Source organism: Drosophila sechellia, chromosome 2L (genome assembly GCF_004382195.2).
Source record: "Drosophila sechellia strain sech25 chromosome 2L, ASM438219v1, whole genome shotgun sequence".
In the NCBI taxonomy this organism is placed as follows: domain Eukaryota; kingdom Metazoa; phylum Arthropoda; class Insecta; order Diptera; family Drosophilidae; genus Drosophila; species Drosophila sechellia.
The window spans coordinates 21,989,630-22,011,185 of record NC_045949.1 but is presented as its reverse complement, the minus strand read 5'-3'; the positions used below and the strand labels follow the sequence as shown (position 1 = coordinate 22,011,185).

The 21,556-nt window shown below is 39.9% G+C and overlaps 1 protein-coding gene across 7 annotated transcripts in view; it reads left to right on the top strand.

Annotated features, from left to right (window-relative positions):
- The window catches only part of LOC6619309 (cytohesin-1), a 34,014-nt gene extending 20,892 nt beyond the window's left edge, over window positions 1-13,122 (top strand). For 2 of the 7 annotated variants that reach the window (XM_032727699.1, XM_032727700.1), the window contains exons 2-8: window positions 4,648-4,780; window positions 5,460-5,558; window positions 5,655-5,754; window positions 5,825-5,999; window positions 10,905-11,110; window positions 11,177-11,390; window positions 11,449-12,715. In XM_032727699.1, the coding sequence (XP_032583590.1) occupies window positions 4,648-4,780; window positions 5,460-5,558; window positions 5,655-5,754; window positions 5,825-5,999; window positions 10,905-11,110; window positions 11,177-11,390; window positions 11,449-11,601 (1,080 nt within the window). In that variant the 3' untranslated portion in view covers window positions 11,602-12,715. Of the gene's footprint in view, window positions 1-2,274; window positions 3,448-4,647; window positions 4,781-5,457; window positions 5,559-5,654; window positions 5,755-5,824; window positions 6,000-10,904; window positions 11,111-11,176; window positions 11,391-11,448 lie in introns of those variants that run through there. The other 5 variants (XM_032727696.1, XM_032727694.1, XM_032727695.1 and 2 more) reach the window with 5 other exon arrangements.
- Window positions 13,123-21,556: the final 8,434 nt, after the last annotated feature.

The window sequence follows — 21,556 nt, the reverse complement described above, 5'->3', positions numbered from 1 at the left end:
AAGAAAGACAAAAATGGATTTGATGGTAACGAAGAAAAGAATTAGAATTAGAATTTTTATACTGAATTATGGTATAGTATAGCCATAAGAATACATATCTCTATAATAGGAGTATTGGTTCCTGGGAATAGGAATTACCCAGACCAACTGGCCTTGATCGTTGGTTATCCCAAAGGTAAACTCGCGACGCAGTACTGCTGTTCATGCTGCTCCTTCCAGGCCGTAATAATGCCAGACACTTCTTGCGGTTTCCAAATCCAATACATATGCTTCAGAACAAACTTCGAACAAGCTGTCAACGTGGAAACAGCTGCCTTCGAAATGAAGATGTATTTTTTGTGAGGGAGCCAAACGAATGCGCCCCTGCTAGATATGCGCAGAAGGTCCCTGAGAATACGGCGTACAAGTATAATCTCCAGGACCTACGCTGCACACATGTTCTGACTTTAATAAAAGACAATGGTTTCATGTTTTTTCTCTCCTAGTTAGGAAAATATTCAATTTATAAACAATTCGAGTTAAAATATAAGTAAAGAATTAAGGTATCTATTCCAGCAAACAGTAGTCAGGGAGCATTATGTAGAAACATACAACAAGTCAGACAAAAGAACCAAGAATCAACCAACCAACGAAAATGGCAGAAATTCCACCGAAAAAATGGAATGGTAGATATTATAAAGGGAGGAAAGAAAACCGGTACCGGTTCGTATATTTTCCGAGTTCAAATGACTTCGGCCAACAGCATTTGCAGACATCTCACGTCTAGAAAGATGGAAAACGACCAGCGGAAGCGGATGGCTGGGGACCGGGACGTACTACGATTATGTGGTCTTGCCTTGTCTCGACTCTTTGTCTTGGTATCGCTTTCAAATGTAAAAATTCTAAACGTTTTCTGCAAAAATACGCAGAGATTTAAACATTTTTCGATAAAAGTTATTGAGCATCAATATGGTCAAGTGCTAAATATATGTTATATTCGACTAACATATGTATATTATATGTATATGTATATCCATTAGTAATTAATTAATACAAAAATGAATTTTTCGTAGATGGTATCGTTGTATAATTTAGAAACTGGGCGCATATTTCAAGCATTAGTTAACACGCTTTCCAGTAAAATTCCGGTTTATCTAATAGGTTCAGGTTTTGCCAAAATACTTTTTTCCACGCTTACTCTAACGCCCAAAATATCTTACATTTTTAAGGGGTATGCTGAATTTCCAACGCGTAGACGATTAAGCCTATTGAATTGACCTACATTGTTATGAATCGAGAAGTGCCAGAACAATAAGCTGTCAAAAACGGAGCGCGAAAGCGAAATACACAATTAGCAAATATATACAAAAACGGCTTTATAAGATACACGATCTATTTAAAAGCGCAGTTGTTGTTTGGGAGTACCTGTTGCTACCACGTTGATACACTAAAAGCCTCAGAACATATTTAGGTATCTGCAAAAGGGCGCAGTCAGTCTCAGGTCGGTAATATTTTTGTAGATTGGTCACAATACTCTCAAATTTCAGTGAAAAATACATAGCTGAACCCCCTTCCCCATTGCCATTTTAATGAGATGTGGGAAATGTCTGCAGAAAAAAAGTAAGCAAACGTGCCACCAGGTTGCTTTTGTAAGAATATACAAAACTAACGGAAATCAAGGTGCCTTTGGGTACAAAAGTAATACACTTGCCATCTCTGATCGCATTAATTTGATGTATGACTTTGTGATTGTGTCGATGAAATTGTCCAATAAACAATATACATTCGTTTAACCAAAGACACTAGAATATTCTAGGGTCTTCGGTTTAACCAGTGTTCACCAAGAAAGAATGCAGGAAACATATCTTGAACCCACCCAGAACACCCAGACCATTATTTTGAAGTAGCTTTGGTTCATAGATGGTGATCGCAATACTTTAGACTCTATTGTAATTTAAAGGATAAGCTGGCTTACCGAATGACGGTTAATTATTAAACAATGACAAATAACGTATTTGTTACCCAGCTAATGGAAGTGCGATAGAGATTGAGATATGCGAGCAGCAATACAACTGCTGTACTGAAGAGACTCCGAATGCTTTAGGTTGCCGTAAGGAGTTGGACCATTTCTTTTACTCTTAGTTTATTTTGGTAGGTTATTTAAATGCCAATTTTGCCTTACTAAATGAGTATCGGGTATGAAAGCCAAAAACGCCGAATTGTACTTGTAAATTGACTACCTCAAGAAATTGGACCGAAAAGATTCTCTTAAACTTAGATCTATAAAATTTTCAGCGGGGCACCATGGAGAGGCATGCTTAAGTGCAGCATTTTTTTTCCGAGGAAGTGAGAAATTGTGCAAGAAGGATGGCATCCCTCCACCAGAAGCGTCCCAGCATAAGTAACTGGTTCTCCTCGCTTCGTCGGCAGCCCAAAAACAAGAAATGCTCCTCCGGCTTGGGAGGAAGTGAAAGTGTTGTCAGAAAGCAGCCGTTGCAAAGGAGCTGCCTTGACCTATCCACGACGCCGGTGAGTTGCGATGGTTTAAGTGTGGAGTTATTTCAATCGGAATTCCCTGAAAGTCGGCGAAGCAACAGCACTTTCTATGTCAACACCCGAAATGTATCGTCTGCCGCTTTTAAAGAAAATCGTTGGCCTCTAGGTGAAAGGGGCAGCCGTAGTGATAGTAGCCCTAGGAGCGTTTGCGTTCGATGCTCATGCAATTCTATAACGAAAAGAGGGGACAGAAATGAAAGCCCTACTAAGGCCACGCCTAAGTCGGACATTGTGATCGCGCTGAAACCTCCACCCAAGCCCCGCTCCCCTTCCATTGCTCCCTACACTAGTGTGGCCACATATACTATCACGAAATTAGCGCCGGACAGCCCACCTCCCGCCAGCCCCACATTAAGCACCCAAACCGTAAATTGCAGCGATGTAACCACGAAAGTCACAGAGGTACAGCGCCTACCCTGCGATGAACCCAACACGGAACTCTTAAGCAAGCGAACGGAGTACAAGCACACAACCATCACAACGACAACAAGAACGTTAATTGTGTCGCGACCCGTGGAACTGCTTTTAAATGAAAATGGCGAAATAATCGCAAGGCGATCCCCCCGCAAATCGCGCTCTAATTCCCTGGGTCGCATGCTTGACGTGGAGAATGAAATTGAAACTGGCGGGTTGTTTCTGGAAACGGATCTTAGTTCGAGAAACAGTTCACCGCTTACACCCGATATCGGCGAAATGCGCTTCATTGACGACAGCTCCAACTCACAAAGTGAGTCCGAGCGGAACTCTAACATACACAAAACCAACAAATGTAATTCAAATAATAATAACAACGACAGCAAGCGAGAGAGCCAGCAATCGAATCTGTGCGAGTGTTGCCGCATGCTTCTCGAGCGAAATGACATCAATACTGAACAGAGTGACAATCTAGTCATCCTCAGGCGACCATCAAAGGTATGCAAAGTGGGACAACACCGATTTAGACTTCACAATGTTAAATTTTAAAAATTGGATTTTATTGGCTATACTTTTTAATGCCATAACAAATGATTCTTCCAAAGACACCAGAATAACAAGATGCGTAACGCCATACGATTTTTTTGCACACGATTTTTTAGGGCCGGCTCTAGAGGTGTCTCCTGGCTCTTTTGAATTTTTGTTTAAGAGCGAGAGAGCGAAGCGCTCTACAGCCATCAGCTCTCTTCTACGCAACAGTGACAGACGACAACTGTGCACGCGTATGCTCGTGCATTGTAAATTTGACAAAATATGCCCTTAACTTTACAAGTTCTTAGACTTTAATTCTATATTATTTTTGATTAAATGGTACCATGTAAAATATTCTGGTTTTGAATTGCTTAACGCAATGATATTATTTTTTGAATAAACCTTGAAAAAATTAATAGCCGAAGTTATATAAATAATATCACAAAATAAATTTAAAATTAGACTATATTAGAATAATTGTCATTAGAGAGAGTATTCAGCTTGCGACGTGTGAAAAATTAGAGTAGACTTCGATTCTTAGGTGCTTATGACCGCACTTAGTGCCTAATTTTTAATTATTTTTAAAATATTCTAATGTCTTTGGTACTACTATGTTAAACTTTGAATTCAAATAAATAATAAATTACATGTTACATGCCCCCAGTGGTTAAGGAAAGTGTAAAAAACATTCGATAGTACATCGTTAAGAAAATATAGATCAAGCCTCTACTTTTATGGTCTTAAAACGTTTGATCTCAGGAAATTATAAAAGCTAGAAGGTTGAGATTCAGCATACAGGTTCTAGAGACAAAGACGCACCGCCAGTTTGTTGACCCATCTTGCCACGCTGTGTTGTGTTGATATTTTTTCATATTTTTATTATTATTGTAAATTTCTATCGATTTGCATCGATTCCCACGCCCACTCTAACGCCATAAAACAGCTACGCCCACATTTTTGAAAAATCGTTGTATATTTTTTCATTATTTTATTAGTCAGGGAACTCAACTATGTCATTCTCCCCTTTTTTTTATTTTACTTCATCCGGCAGACACTTGCACATTATGAAAAACATTTTACATTCATTAACTTTGAATTGCCTAGTTCTATCTAAATTTCATTAAAAATATTATTATAATTTGTACAATTTTGATTATAAAATTTCAGCAAATTAAAGATGAGTTGTGCGAGGTTGTATCAGAAATGGAGGCGCTGGATGTGCCCGAAGACTGCAAGCATTCCAATAAAGATAAACAGATGTCCATTGGCCGTAAAAAGTTTAACATGGACCCAAAAAAAGGTAAATAAATGGTTGCAAACTAACCAACATTATTTCGAATTAGTTGTAGGAATTTACGCTTGTTTCGTCAATAAGTTGTTTTCAAGTCTGGATTAACGCATTCGTAAATATGTTACTGGTTTTTATTTAGCTATTCAACATTAATCTACGTGTTAAAAATCGTTTAAAAGTATAATTAAAGTTCATTGAAAAGAGAAACCGGTATCTCTTATGTCACGAATGCTAAAGTTCGATGCAAATGTGCCATTTATATCACCTTGTGTAGGGTGGGGAAAGTATTATGCGATGCTAGCTTGTGGAGTTAATAATTTATATTAGCTTAAATAAATTATTAAAAAGAGTAAAAGAGTATAGTATTCATTGATAAGAAATAAGATTCATGATAAGTAAGATTTATTGACCATATAAAGTATATATATTCCTAATGTGGGATCAATAGCCGAGTCGATCTAGCCAGTTCCGTCTGTCCGTATGAACGTCTAGATCTTAGGAAGTTAAAAAATTGGAAATCGAGTTGCCCGACTATCAGATACCCGTTACTCAGCAACTAGGAATGCGAACGCGAAATTTCATAATTTTTCTGGGATATCGATAGATATTTCGACGTTCATATGGACAGACGGACATGGTTACTTAACTTATATTTTAATATTTTTACAATTTTGTCTTACTTTTTTAGGCATTGAGTATCTCGTTGAAAACAGGCTGCTACGTCATGATCCCCAGGACGTTGCTCACTTTCTCTATAAGGGAGAGGGACTGAATAAAACAGCCATTGGTAAATTATTGCAAATAACAGTGATTGATTCCCTACGCCCTACGGCCTTCGATACGAAAAAACCATTAGACACTTTAAAAATATACTTATTTCTAGGCGATTACCTCGGCGAAAAAAACGATTTTAATGAAGATGTGCTCAAGGCTTTTGTGGCGCTTCACGATTTTACCAATCTCATTCTAGTACAAGCCCTCAGGTAGGTGACAACCACATTATTACCACAATCGCTAATAGCATTGTTTCTCTCTTCGTTTTCCTTGCTACAGACAATTTCTGTGGTCGTTTCGCCTGCCCGGCGAGGCACAAAAGATCGATCGCATGATGGAGACCTTCGCACAGCGCTACTGTCAACTAAATCCAGATATATTCACCAACACGGACACATGCTATGTGCTCAGCTTCGCAATTATAATGCTAAATACCTCACTACACAATCCATCTGTAAGCACTTTAATATGTTTGGATACAAGAATAACTTGTATATTTCAAATCTTAAAAATTCGGATATCATCATTTTGACTGAGTCGCAGTAAAGAGTAAAAAAGCAGAATATTTACTCCACTATATTTTTTTCAAATTCAGGTTTATATCAGGAATATAGCTTTTTATACCCTTGCAGAGTATATCGAATATATTTAGGAGTTTGGCATTGGCAACCAATAACGTATTTTATTCTTTTCCAGTATTAACAACCGAGTTGATATATGTAAAAATGTCGTCTGTTCGTCCTTATTTTCTAAAATTCCCCAAATCCTTTTTCAATTGCAGTTGTCCAGGAATTGGTTTTTTTAAACAATTTTTTTGGTTGTTCCTATAGGAACCGTCGGTTCGTATTTATAAAATTTAGTCTAGACTTCTTTTTTATGTTTTTTTTTTTTTGTACATTTTATTAATTGAATTCAACAAGCTGCCACATAGGTAGCAGTTTACCAGGTTTTACATACAATTTTACAGCATAGGCATACCAATATATACATTACTTTACAAATTAAGTTATTCTAACAATATTTAATTGATTTGTTTTCCATGAACAAATAATTATAATAATCTCGCATTGGTCCTCAATACATCGCCTATCTTTGGAATATTAAGATCTCTTTCTATATCTCTGGTTCTCATGTACCAGGGGGAGTTACATAGTGATTTAACTACTTTACTTTGAGCAACTCTTATTTTATTCAGATTAGTTCTGGCCGTAATTCCGTATATTTGCAACGCATACTTCCAAATTGGGGTCAAGATGGATTTATACAGGCGAACTTTATTTGCCAATGAGAGTTTGTTTCTCGGCGATAAGAGTCACGACATTTTTGCAGCCTTTGAAAGTACTGCTCGCTTGATCATAGTCGTATGCCTTTGAAACGTTAGTCCTCTGTCCAAAATCACCCCGAGGTATTTGTAGAAGGTCTCGTGTCGAAGTGTGGAGCCGAGCATGGAAATTCCAGAGCAGTTCAAAGGCCTATTTGTAAATGTGACGCAAGCACATTTGCTGCAATTAATGCCGATATTCCATTCCGTTGCCCACTTCTCGAAGGCCGTCACATATTCCTATAGGCCCCTGGTTGCATCACTTATGCTTGTACTCCTGACCATTAGCGGTGTCATCCGCGTAGTTTGCAATAAGAACGTTTTCGTCTTCAACTTCTGCACAGCACAAGGAATCCGGCATATCAGAAGTATACAGCGAATAAAGAGTGGGGCCTAAAACACTGCCTTGGGGTACGCCTGCTGAGATTGTAAGCGTAGACGATTTGTCGCCATCGACAACCACACTGAACTGTCTGTTCGATAGAAAGCTTTTGATAAGAAGAAATAGCTGTGGCGTCAAAATGGTCTTAAGCTTACTTAGAAGACCATCATGCCAAACTCTATCAAAGGCTTGTTGTATATCCATGAATACAGCTGTTGTATACATCTTGTCCTCCATCGCCTCCAAAGCAAAGTTTGTCACTCGGTGTAGCTGTTCTGGAGTGCCATGACTTTTTCGGAAACCGAACTGCCACATTGGAATAGCTTGACTCACGCTTGGAAGTTTGAGGATGCGTTCTAGTATTACCCTTTCTAACATTTTCCCTAGCGCGGGTAGAAGACTAATGGGCCTATATGCATCTACTTCAGTGGGTTGCTTTCCAGGAATCATGGTTATGATTGCTGATTTCCATTTGCTTGGAAAGCAAAGCCTTAGAGCGCTATTGTTCTGCCGGAGTAAGATGGCTTAAATATATCCTTTAACCTGTTTGCAAAGATATCGGCCTTCTCCTGACTGGAGCCGCACCATCCACCAGCCGAATTTTGTGATGGAAGCCTTTGGAATAACTTGTCTTTTAAGGTTATTCGTGAGTTTCCACAGCGAGTAATTAGGCGATGCATCAGGACTTGCATTTTCCAGCATTTGGTCAAAGTGGTCTTGTTTGTTTTTCACCAGAACTTTGTTAAGACGATTTGATAACCTTTTGTAAATGTTGTGGGCGCGTGCGTCTCCTGTTCTGGAAAATTCTCGTCTAGCTCATCGTTTGATGTATGAGAACTGAAGCGTTTTGTGGAAGTATACTGCGTCTACTCTGGGTAAGAGAATTTCTGCTTCCTGGTGTAGCAAGTGTCGCAGCCACGTGAATTTTGTCCATGAACATCACTATAGCATCTTCGATGTCTTCTGGATAATTTATGTCCATGTTTAGGTTAATGCTTCTGTCTAGGACATTCCTAAATGTTTCGACAGAGGAGCCGGGAGCTAGTAGAATTTCTTTCTGAATTTATATTGGGGAGTGTGCCTTAATGTTGCTACTATAAGTAGGTGATCAGAAGATAGATCGTATTTTGTTTCAATTGAAAGTTTATTTATTGGCACCCCATTTACGATCAAAAAGTCCAAAGCTGTTGGCGTCAGTCTAGTGTTAGATGAGTAAAAGGTAGGTTCACCTGTAGCTAGAACTTCGCTAGAACTAGTTATGATGGCCTCTTGTAGTCGTTTTACTCGACTGCATACCCTTAGGTTGCCCCACCATTGGTGCTTAGCATTGTAATCCCCTCCTGCTATACACTTGGGGCCCAATGTGATCAGTCGCTTTTAGTCCAACGCTTATTTGGAGGAAGATACAGAGAAGCTATTTTGATAATACCACCATTCGTTGGTACATCGAGACTGGTGACTTGTAAATCAGTGCGCATTGTTGATTTATTTTGACTGTGGCGAATATTGGCTTTGATGAAGATTGCAGAACCGTCTTTTGCGGTGTTACTTGGATGATTGGCATAATATTGTTCATAGGAGTGTATACTTTTCGTCCATGGCGCATATGAGTTTCAATAATTAGCATGATGTCTGTAAAGTGGGCAATAAGAAAAAGTCGAAGTTCTTCATTCTTCTGTACATGATTTTTAAGTTTAAGACTATCATTTTTTAGAAATCAGAACGTGAACTAGATCACGAAAAGCTTTGTTGGGCTCAATTGTTTCCATGACTAATTTAAAAAGTTGATCCAATCTGGCGTTAATGTCCAAGATTGCCTTCTCGAGAGTGTCAAGGTTCCTGTTAGAGTTGTATTGTTCCTCAGTATTTAGAGTGTTTGTGTTCTTAGCAGGAAAGCTGTAGTTTTTTTCAGCTTTAGTTCTTGTTATGTCAGCATAGGAGACTCCATTTCTGACAGCTGACGACGACTCGTATTGTACATGGCGGATTTCATTATTTCTGTTAATGGTGTAGTTGGGTGGTCTAGGCCCTGGCTTTAATTTTTTACTCAATTCTATTCTGACTTTGCAGCCTTTCAAACTGCAGGGTGATTCTCCGAGCAGTTTGCACATACGGATTGATTGTTTAGGTATGTCTCACATGATTTAGGACCGGTAGGATGCTCACCCGCACAATTCCCGCAAACTGGGCTTAAATGAACGCGATTGCGGGTGTGGCCAAAATGTTGGCAATTGTAACATTGAGCTATGTCCTTGTTGCGAGTAGCCTTCTCCACTGTAACCCTGTGCCTTCCAATACGGCTTACTTTTAGAGACTCGGCCACATTCGGAGTCGGCTTAAGATTTACAAAGAACAGATTTTGTCTAGTTTGTGCGATAATGGCTTCTTCGTCGTCATTTCCACCAGCCAAGATTTTATTCCAGCCAAGCTTCCTTGTCTGTGAAGCAGCGCTCTATTTCTTCTCTTCTGACAGTTGAGTGTATGTTCTTCAGCACCAGCCTATATGGTTTTTCCTCACGGAGTTGATTATGGCAAAACTGGCAATTCAAGGCAGTCAAGTTACGAACCACACTTCTGAATGACGTTGCATCTGCTGTGTAGATTCGAGAGATTCCTGATCTGGAAGTACGTATGTCATATTTTTCTTCAGAGATTACCTGGTTGAGGGTGCTTTCTAGCTTACTGATACTGTTAACATTAGGAACACATATGGGAGGAGGTTTTGGAGCTGCCGTTTGACGCGGCTGGTCAATATTTGAGTTGTCAGCGGTAAATTCAATTGATTCCTCATCAGTATCGATATCTTCGGTAAGGCTTATTTCTTCAGCTAAAGTGGCGAAACGGTTGTTGCACAAACTAGTTGATGGGGAAGCTTGTTTTGTTTTTCCCATAGACGCACGGAAAATGGTTTCTTTGCTTTTTTTCAATATTGTAGGATCTTTTCCAGAATCGGTAGGGTTCCGCTTCCTGCGTCTAGAAGGGGGGATGGTCTGAAACGAGCACCCTAGACGGGAAACCTCTGGTGAAGTAGTATAACCTGTGGACATAACTGAAGCAGTTCTTGTCGAAGCTCCCACAGTGTACGTTGTTGTTGTTGAACAAACAAGGGAAGTGGTAACTGTATTAGTTACTGTTGAAGCAGAGCTGGTGTTACCAAGACTTCTTTGTGAAAGGCCAAAAGAATCTTATTGCCTTGAGGCAATCATAGCTCGTATCTCTGCTGGAGTATGTCCAGCGAGTTTTTTCATCTTCTCGAATCGGTTCAGCTCTTCCGAGAGCGGTGGACTAGAAGGTGTGTTTTTATCCATTTAATAAATAACTAAAATAACTCGAAAAAAATAGAAAACATTTTCTTATCTCACGCCGGCCTGTGCGTTAATAAAAAGTGAGAGACAAGTCACCAGCCTAATGGGCAGATGGGCCCAATGGGCACAAATTGCAAGTTTAACGCACCTTATCCACTGTTGTTTGTTGTTGTCCATATGCCGACTCTGCAAGACAGAGTCCAAAGTTTAGAATGCGTGCTGTTTTGCACAGCAACGACTGCAGGTTTGCGACTAAAGTTAAAGAGATTTTTAATCTTATTATCGAAATTTTTATTGGATTTTGATCACCGAACTTTACTTCAATGCAAGCTACAATTCTGTTTTCAACAGGTTAAAGACAAACCCACCGTTGATCAATTCATATCGATGAATCGTGGCATCAACAACGGCGGAGATTTGCCCCGTGGCCTGCTGGAATCCCTTTACGAATCAATTCGAACAGAGCCATTTAAAATACCACAGGATGATGGCAATGATTTGATGCACACCTTCTTCAATCCCGACAAGGAGGGCTGGCTGTGGAAGCAAGGCGGCAGGTAAGTTGATAAATAATGCCAAGATGGTTGCCTAACCAACGAATTGCTTTTTCTCTTTTGGCTAAGATACAAATCGTGGAAACGACGTTGGTTTATTTTGAACGACAATTGCTTATACTATTTTGAATACACAACGGATAAGGAACCACGCGGCATTATACCGCTGGAGAATATATCGGTGCGCGAGATTCACGATCGCAGCAAACCGCACTGCTTTGAGCTGTTTGCGACGGGCGGTGCTGATATAATCAAGGCGTGCAAGACTGACTCTGAGGGCAAAGTAAGTATATAAGATAAAAAGAATGTACTGCTTAATTAGTTATATTTTCATATTTCAGGTGGTAGAGGGCAAGCATACGGTGTACCGCATGTCCGCTGCCACGGAAGAAGATCAACAGGAGTGGATCAAGCGTTTGACGCAGTCCATCAGCCATAATCCGTTTTATGACATCCTGGTACAAAGAAAAAAAAAGGCACTCAGCAAGAGTTAATACTAATAAGCAGCTCGGCGAATCTTTTGTCTTGGATCTCAGTGAAACTCTGCTACTCGCTTGTGTTGCTCTCTTCCCCTATTTATACAAGTGCAAATGCATATTCCAATTATATAGGTTGTGTTGTGAGAGTATTTTCATGTTGAACCAATGTACCTTCCGCATTGGCACAATCCCAAATAATGTCTTTGTATTTTGTTTGATTGACTCGAAACAAGCCTTCACACGCCGACGCACTTTGTCTCTATTGTTGTGATATAACTTATTGAAAATTAGCATAACCAAAATTAAAATAATTTAAAATGTCGTAAAGTAGAAATACACATTTATTCACATTTCATTAGTGCAAATTTTAGTTTAGTTTCATTATAGACATAAGTCTTCGAATATGGGTTTAAATTTGCCTTTTACTGCCTAAGTTGTCCCTTATCCCTCTATTATTAAAAACATATCCCAGCCGCCAAACGCTGTTCTTTATTTATATGTTTATATATTAGATGCAAATGAAAATAGCATAACCATGTTGTTTGACAATTGTTGTAAAAAAATTGCTAACAGCGAATAAACTTTAAAATTTTTTAACAAAAAATTGTTAAATTAATAAATTCTGAAATTAGTTTAGACAGCAAATGATGTTCTTTCGGAGAATTTGGACTACGTGACATAGTTTTTATTGAACCAAAGATCGAATTTGAACTATTATTATTAATACCAACTTTCACCACAATATACACTTTTTATAAGTTAAAAAAATTCATTATAAAATATATTTGATTCAACGGTTGCTAATTTGAATAGAGGGAGACAGGCCAAGCGCAACATGTTTGGCAGAGTAAAACGCATGCAATAACTGTTTAAAATAATGTATAAATTGCTCGTTGATGTGTAAGCAAAAACTGTAAGTCTAAAAATCATCAAGCAAGAACTCTGTTGCCAGCACTGATTTTATAGTGGCCTAAAGATGCTATTAGAAAATAGTTATAGTAAATTCTGTGTCGTGGCGCTGTGATATCATTGATAGGAAAGAGCTGCTGTGTTGAGACTGAAAAAACATTGATCGCTTCACATTTAATTGTTATTACTCTTACTCCCACATGCGTTGACTGGCACGGCTTACTGACGTCTAATATTAATGGGTTTTCAATTATAAATTATTTGGAAATCGCAGTACCATAACTGATTGCAATATTATAAATACTTTAGTTTGATTTATATATATACACTGCTGTGCACTATCCATTTCGTATACAGAAATACAAAATAACACCTTGTGTTTTATGAAAAACAATATACATAAAGTACACAATTATTTAAAGTGACTATCCTATATGGGCAGTTAGTCCCCTTGCTAACCTCAAGTTTGAGCGTTTTTTCCAACATAAAGAAATAAAAAATGTTTAGTATCGTGATGTTGAATATAAAGGACGGCGGTAAAAATAGTGTAGATTAGTACTTTGTATTGCTTTAAAACTAATGTGAACCGCTTATATACATAAAATAATATTAATATATCAACAAATATTTTATAACGTGTATAAAAAAATTCAAAACATTTATAGGCTTATTTAATTTAAGGGTTTTAGAAATATCTGGCATATGTATATACTACTAGCTCGAGTCTAGTGAGGTCGGAAATGGGGCCCCTGTCTTGTTGTTATGCTGAATGCTTATACTCGTTACTCGTACAGTATTAAGCTATACTAGATTCGTTGAATGAAAAAGCGAGGGCATTTGCTTTGCACCTGACCTCCACCTTCTTGCCCTTCAACCTAACAGACGACTCAAACCGCGTAGAAATCAATAATTTTCTGGACGCTCCGACTGTACCGGCTCGCCCCATTAGGCATACCACTCCGCAGGAAGTCATGATGCAGCTGAAGGTGCTACACATCAAGAAAACCCCTGGTTACGATAGCATCGACAACCGTGCTGCGAAGTCTCTGCCACGCAAAGGAGTCCTAGCCTTAGTAAAAATTTTTAATGCCATGCTAAGGCTAGGGCACTTTCCAAGGAAATGGAAGCGAGCACGTATCATCATGATACCTAAAGCCGGAAAGCCGCCAACGCAGATCGATGCATATCGCCCAATCAGCCTGCTATCAACATTCTCTAAGATTTTTGAGAGAATACTCTTAGCCCGCCTGATGGAACTGCCGCAAGTAGTGAACCACATACCTCCACACCAATTTGGTTTCAGGAAGTCCCACGGCTGCCCTGAACAAATACATCGACTGGTAAACCAGGTGACGTATGGCTTCGAGCACAAACTCTACACGGTCGGCGTCTTTCTAGACGTGAAGCAAGCGTTTGACAAGGTGTGGCATGAGGGCCTTCTATACAAGATGAAAGCTCTCCTTCCTGCTCCCTACTATGCCATCCTGAGATCGTTCATCTCTAATCGGACGTTCGACGTTGCTGTGCGTGATGCTCGAACCAGCCTGGAAGAGATTCACGCAGGAGTTCCACATGGAAGTGTTCTTGGGCCCTTCCTATACACCCTGTACACTGCTGACATGCCATCTCCCGCAAACAACGCCGAAGTCCCCCCGGCTCAGCTGCTTCTGGCCACTTACGCCGATGACACTGCCATGCTGGCGTCTCATCCTTCACTGCAATCTGCCTCTAACGCTGTCCAGGAATGGCTGCACGCAATCGAAAAATGGACTGCCAAATGGAATGTGGCCATTAACTCCTCAAAGTCAGCCTGTGTAACTTTTTCCCTGCGACCCGGAACCTGCAGTGATCTGACCTTCGATGGAAGCCCTATCACCAATGCTAGTTCGCACTGCTACCTAGGAGTTCATCTAGATCGGAGACTGACCTGGAGGGCCCACATCACGTCGGTCAGATCTAAGTCACTGGCGAAGTTAAAAAAGCTCGACTGGCTCTTCCACTCCAGCAAACTTCAAATGAGCTCTAAGGCTCTTTTAATCAAAGCCATTCTCGCTCCAACGTGGAGTTATGCCATCCAGGTGTGGGGAACTGCCGCCAAATACCAGCTTAATAGGCTCCGTGTGGTCCAGTCGAGAGCTGCACGTCACGCATCTGGGCTCCCCTGGTACGTGACGAACATAGTCATCGAAAGAGATCTGAAAGTTACCCTTCTTGGGGATCAGATTAATTTCCATAGCAGCCGTTATGCCGACAGGCTTATAGCCCACCCGAACCAACTAGCAACTATCCTAGCTGATCCCATCTCCCTCCGAAGACTGAAGAGGGTACACCCCAGCGATCTCCTTACCCGGAGGATAACATAACATATTACATTTTCTTTTGTACTTTATAATTAAGATACCACTTGGTCTCATTTATCTTTATCACACATTAGGTTAAGTTCAGAGGAATTACTGAACGATTCCTTTTGAAACCTTAATAAATAGAATGACCATTTAAAAAAAAAAAGATTCGTTGAAAACTGAGTAATAAGCAGAAGAAATCGTTTCTGACCATATAAAGTATATATATTCTTGATCAGGATCAATAGCTGAGTCGATCTGACCATGTCCGTCTGTCAGTCCTTGCTTTTTTTGGATTAAATCAGTTGTTTTGCCCATTTATATATATATGCCGAAAACATTTTGTCCACGCCCACTTCGACGTATAAAAACAGACCAAATATTTCCCGTCCACACCTTAGAACATTAAAATTAATTTTTTACCCAATTTCTACCGATATTCCTTAAGAATTGGAACTTGTTTATGTTTAGCTATATTGGCCTCTTAAACTTGTTTTCGGCCATCTCATATGCGCCGGGAGCTGGACAAGATCACTTTTAGTCCTATCTCTCTTGTTGAAGGCCACTCAGTAAATAAATGATTTGCCACCTCAGCAGAAACTGACAGTCCATGTATTTTAAATGGCTCCCGCTTTCCCATTACTTCTTTTCGATCTTGTCTTCGTCTATCAGAGATTGCACACTGCTTATGTTGTGTTGACTTTCTGCTAACACTCTGCTGCTTCCCTGCTGATATAACAAAAGTAAAAGACAATGACAGATATAACTAAAGTAAAGACTATAATCTGATAGAACTAGCGGATAACTCAGAATGGGTTTTACAAAATGTATATTTGCTTGAATATCGAACAAAAGGTTTCCAGATTTATGGATTTACGGTGAGCGGCGACGTTCCCACGACGTTTGTACCTTCTTACACAAAAATTACCTTGTTGCGCTTTCTTAGTGTCCAACGTTCGCGGAATTTCCGTTCGACTTCCTTGCCATTGTATGACGAGATTCCTTCACCGTCCAAGGTCCACACGACTCCCATTTTTTGACCGGTAATGTTTGATTTCTGATTTTCCCTCATAGGTGACCTTGTCGCTTGGGGTCATATCCTCCCTGTCGATTCCGTCACATCATCGGTTACTTACTCGGTTACCGCTTACCGTTTCCATTTCTTGAAAACTCTTTCCAAGGATAGATAAGATTCATTAAAATTATATAACAGGTATAAGTAAGCGTTTCGGACTATATAAAGTATATATAAAATACGTTACCCTGTCCCGCGTAGGAGGGCTAGAGTATTATTTATGTAAAAGTACTTAGTTGCCGATTCAGATATAACGAGTGTTCTTTTCAGTTGTTAAGTTGTATTCTTGATCAGGATCAATAGCCGAGCCGCTCTGGATATCCGCGCCACTTTTTTAGTGAAGGCCAAATTTGCTCTCTTTCCGCTAGCTTACGCTGAGAGCGTAAGAAATCTAAAAATAGAATTTGCTTGCTTGTGTGAGTAAAAACAAGAGACGAGAACGCGTATATGTGTGCGTATTTGTGCTAGAAGACGATTTTGGGCCGAAATCAATTCTGATCGAAGAAACGAATTTACATTTTGGAGTTTTGGCCAATTTCGTAGCAATATGATGAACTAAAATAAAAATGTACGCCCTGACTATTATAATTTCAAAGTTTTTTAAATTCGTTTCGTAAGATCGCGGCTCGAATTAGCTACCCTTTACATATTTATATTTATGTTTATAATTAATTATGTGTAATATATATACACTTACACACTACTTAATGCTCCACAATAAATTTTTTTATACACATTTGTTTTTTATTACAATTTTACAAATATTAAAAAAAAGATCAGAGGGTGCCTTTAGTTTTCCGAAGTATTAAAAATTTAAGTCATAAAAATTTATAAAATAAATAAAAAACCGTTTGTTGCAAAAGTCATATCTTGAGGCACGAAGTGCGGACACAAGCACTCAACAATCATTGCCTTATTAATTTTTCTCACATCGCAAGCTGAATACTCTAATGACAAATATTGTAATATAAAGTCATTTGTGAAATTTATTTTGGTATATTATGTACATAGATTCGGTTATTACTATTTCTAAGCTTTATTTAAATAATAATAACGTTAAGGCAATGCAAAACAAGAATTTTTCGCATGGTGTCAATTGATCAAAAATAATATAGATTTAAAGTCAACGAACTTCTAAGGTGAAGGGCATATTTTGTCAAATTTACAATGCATGAGCACACGTATGCACACATACAGTTGTCTGCTATCACTGTATGCGTAGAAAAGAGCTGTTTGCTGTAGCGCTCTCCGCTCTTTCTCTCTCGAACAAAAACTCGAGAGAGCCTGGAGCCACCTCTAGAGCCACGGCGAAAAAATCGTGTGCATCTTGTTATTCTAGTGTCTTTGGTAATATTAGAACGCATCCTCAATCTTCCAAGCGTGAGTCAAGCTATTCCAAAGTGGCAGTTCGGTTTCCAAAAAAGTCATGGCACTCCAGAACAGCTACATCGAGTGACAAACTTTGCTTTGGAGGCAACGGAGGACAAGATGAATACAACCGCTGTATTTATGGATATACAATAAACCTTTGATAGAGTATGGTCTTCTAAGTAAGCTTAAGACCCTTTTGACGCTACAGCTATTTCTTCTTATCAAAAGCTTTCTATCGAACAGACAGTTCAGTGTGGTTGTCGATGGCGACAAATCGTCTACGCGTACAATCTCAGCAGGCGTACCCCAAGGCAGTGTTTTAGGCCCCACTCTTTATTCGCTGTATACTTCTGATATGCCGGATTCCTTGTGCAGTACAGAAGTTGAAGACGAAAACGTTCTTATTGCAAACTACGCGGATGACACCGCTAATGGTCAGGAGTACAAGCATAAGTGATGCAACCAGGGGCCTATAGGAATATGTGACGGCCTTCGAGAAGTGGGCAACGGAATGGAATATCGGCATTAATTCAGCAAATGTGCTTGCGTCACATTTACAAATAGGCCTTTGAACTGCTCTGGAATTTCCATGCTCGGCTCCACACTTCGACACGAAGTGTCGCAAATACCTCGGGGTGATTTTGGACAGAGGACTAACGTTTCAAAGGCATACGACTATGATCAAGCGAGCAGTACTTTCAAAGGCTGCAAAAATGTCGTGACTCTTATCGCCGAGAAACAAACTCTCATTGGCAAATAAAGTTCGCCTGTATAAATCCATCTTGATTTGTAATTTGTAAGTATGCGTTGCAAATATACGGAATTACGGCCAGAACTAATCTGAATAAAATAAGAGTTGCTCAAAGTAAAGTAGTTAAATCACTATGTAACTCCCCCTGGTACATGAGAACCAGCGATATACAAAAAGATCTTAAAATTCCAAAGATAGGCGATGTATTGAGGACCCACCCCAACACCCTGGCGAGAAGGCTTCTCCATCCCCCGAGAAAAAGAAGGTTGAAAAGATTCCACCCACATGATCTCCCGTCGAGATTATTATAATTATTTGTTCATGGAAAAGAAATCAATTAAATATTGTTAGAATAACTTAATTTGTAAAGTAATGTATATATTGGTCTGCCTATGCTGTAGAATTTTATGTAAAACCTGGTAAAGCTGCCACATAGGTAGCAGTAAACTTGTTTGATTCCAAAAGCTGTTTTGCGTATATATTTTGGAACCGCTTTCGGAACACTATAAAAATAATCGATAAAAGGAAAATGTGCCCATGTTATTTTTAATCATAAAGTATATACATCAGTCGCCACGCCAGTATGTATCACAAGTGGATCAACGCGCCACCAACGGTGGTACGCGCCGTAATTGTGACACACTACTGGAAGTGCAACTACACTCTCCACGCGAGGGCGGCTGGAAACAGGCTCTTAGTTAGGTCATGTCTCTGCTAAGAGTACTGGCTAATCGTAGTTGGGCTGGAGCTGGAAAATCTCAAAAATTTCCACACCTCCGGGCCGGTCTAAGGTGTCATTCGACCCGTGCCGAAAGTCTGCCAGGCTGGGGGCCCGTGTAACAACTAGCCCAGTCGCCAACGGAGAGTCCGGGCAGGTGGCGTCCGCACGGTCTAGTTAGCCTTACCCGGGTACTGCGGATCTCTGCCCGGGTGGACCGTTTATTTCTTTGCAACTCGTGGGCACTATGAACAATAGACTAAATGAACAATAGACCAAATAACTTCAAAATACTGCAGGCCTTGACTGCGGGAAATGTCGCAAGCCACACCGAGTCACTCGAATGTGGTCCAAGCCGGCCAAGCGGGACGTGCTTAAAACCCATTACCGCAACTTGGTCAGCCTTGGGCCCGGGATAACCTAACCGTAAGGGGCTGAGCGGGGCCAGAACGAAGTGGTATCTTCGTTACCTTCAGGAGGGCAAGTCACCCGCAGAAGCTTTGTCACTGGCCAAGACCCCGCAGCCGCTAGAACAAAGGCCCAACTCTGCTTTGTAGCGGGCAAACTCCACCCTGACACCTCCGACGGAAACGGCTAAGAGGCAGAAGGTGGAGAAGAGCAGGCCACTGACTGCTCCCTTTCGATGGCCCAAATACCTCAAGGACTGCAAAGGCAACTGAGGTACGCAAGTCATCATATGCGACAGTAACTGGGGCCATTAAGGTTGCGGTCGTACCAGAGGGGTACCCCAAAGTCATCCTCAGCAGTGAGAACCTCTCACAGCACGAGGACGCACTACTGGAGGAAATAGTCCTCTCCGGTTGGGATTGTCCAATCAAGTTTGGAGGAATCTACTTCAGGGTGGGCCACCTGATAGTGGACTGCCGCAACGCAACCACTGCTGAGTGGCTGCAATCAGCAGTCCCCAGCCTCAGTAAGTGGAGCGGTGTATCCCTGGAGGTAGAGATGGGCGACGACTTGCCATCATCACACAACATCACCATCTTCTGCCCCAGGACAGGGGACAAAACAACAAAGTGGATCATGGAATTGATCTAGAAGCAGAATGAATGAAAAGATGCGACCATCACCGCTGTAAAAGATATTAACTCGTGTCTTACTAACGCGTGTAGGGATAACTGCTCCCTTGGCCGAGCCAAGAGGGATAAAGATGCTCCATGGTGTAACGACAAATTGTAGAAGTTACGGAAAGCGACCAGGCGTCTCTTTAACAACGCAAAAAGAGAAGGGAACTGGGATGCCTACCGGAATAAACTGACCATGTATAACCATGAGATCAGAAATGCCAAACGAAGGAATTATAGAACCTTCTGTGAGGCAATAGTAAACAAATGCGCAAGACTTCACATAGCAATCTCCAAAGGAGTGCCAGAATCAAATCAGGCACTACGAACGGAGGATAACTCATATACTATAGGAAGTAAGGAGAAACTTGAGCTACTACTGGCAACTCACTTTCCGGGAAGCACGCTTCAAACGGATGGGAATACACCAAAGCAGAATCAATATGGGAAAAAGCAATGGGCCAAAGCAAAATTAATAGTAACAACGGAGAGATTAAGATGGGCAATTGGTACATTCCAGCCCTACAAATCCATTACATGGCATCTAGGCGAGCCATGGTCACTATAGGAGGACAGTCGTCCACAGTATCTACCACAAGGGGTTGCCCCCAAGGGGGTGTCCTCTCGCCTCTCTTGTGGAGCTTGCTGGTAGACGAGTTGCTGGACAGACTGACCCGCAGAGGTATACTTTGCCAGGGCTATGCTGACGATATTGTCATTATAGCCAGAGGTAAATATGAGGAAACACACAATAGATCATAATGGGTCGCAGTACACATAGAAACCCACTTAATAATATTATACACCAGTTTTTCGAAAATATATAGTTTCGCTTTTAATGTGATATATTATATGGATGCCAATGAAATCGTACTTTCTTTCTGTTTCATCATAAATTCCTCTAATTACAAACCAGTTTTTGACAACATGGAACTTTTTTATCATGTAGATGCCAAAGAAGTATTTTGTAAACTATAGATATCTCCGTATTACAGTGATCAACTGCGCTAGAATGACTTCCCGGTTGCGTTATGCAAGAAGATAGAATCTAGAAAAGATTGCTTATTATTGGGCTCGGATTGATGGATATAGTATGGGAAATGAAATTTCTTCCATTTCTATTTGTTGTGGTGATGATTTCATCTTATTTTAAATTCGCCATACAGCATCATGAATGGATTATATGATCCATATCTTAAATATAAGTACAACAAAATAAGAACAATCATTATAATGGTCATTAGTATGTAAAGTGTAATGTTGTTCTCTGAAATCATCTTTTTGTTATATTAAGTGGTGTGTATAGTGGTGTCAAATCTATTTCTGGTTTTAACAGATTTTCACTTAAAATTATACTATTGATTTCTATTTTGCATTGCGTTACTCTTATCATTTTGTTTCCTTCTATTTTTATTTTAATGTTGGCCATTTTGTTTAAGAATAGTTTGGGTTAAGTTCCAGGTTACAATTGTGTTTCTATGTATTTTATAATTGCTTTCATGAGCACTGGCTTTAAATTACAAATTGTTTTTAAGTGTTGCTGACACATTCATTGCTAATTTCTTTTCTTTCGGCATTATAAACTTTATTTCCTTTTTAAATATATGATTGTGTGTCTGGTAAGGGATTATTTTAGTTGTGTTTATTAGCGAAAAGTGAATGGGTATGTGGAATATGATTGTTAATTGGTTATCATTATAGTTAATCCAAGTGGATGTT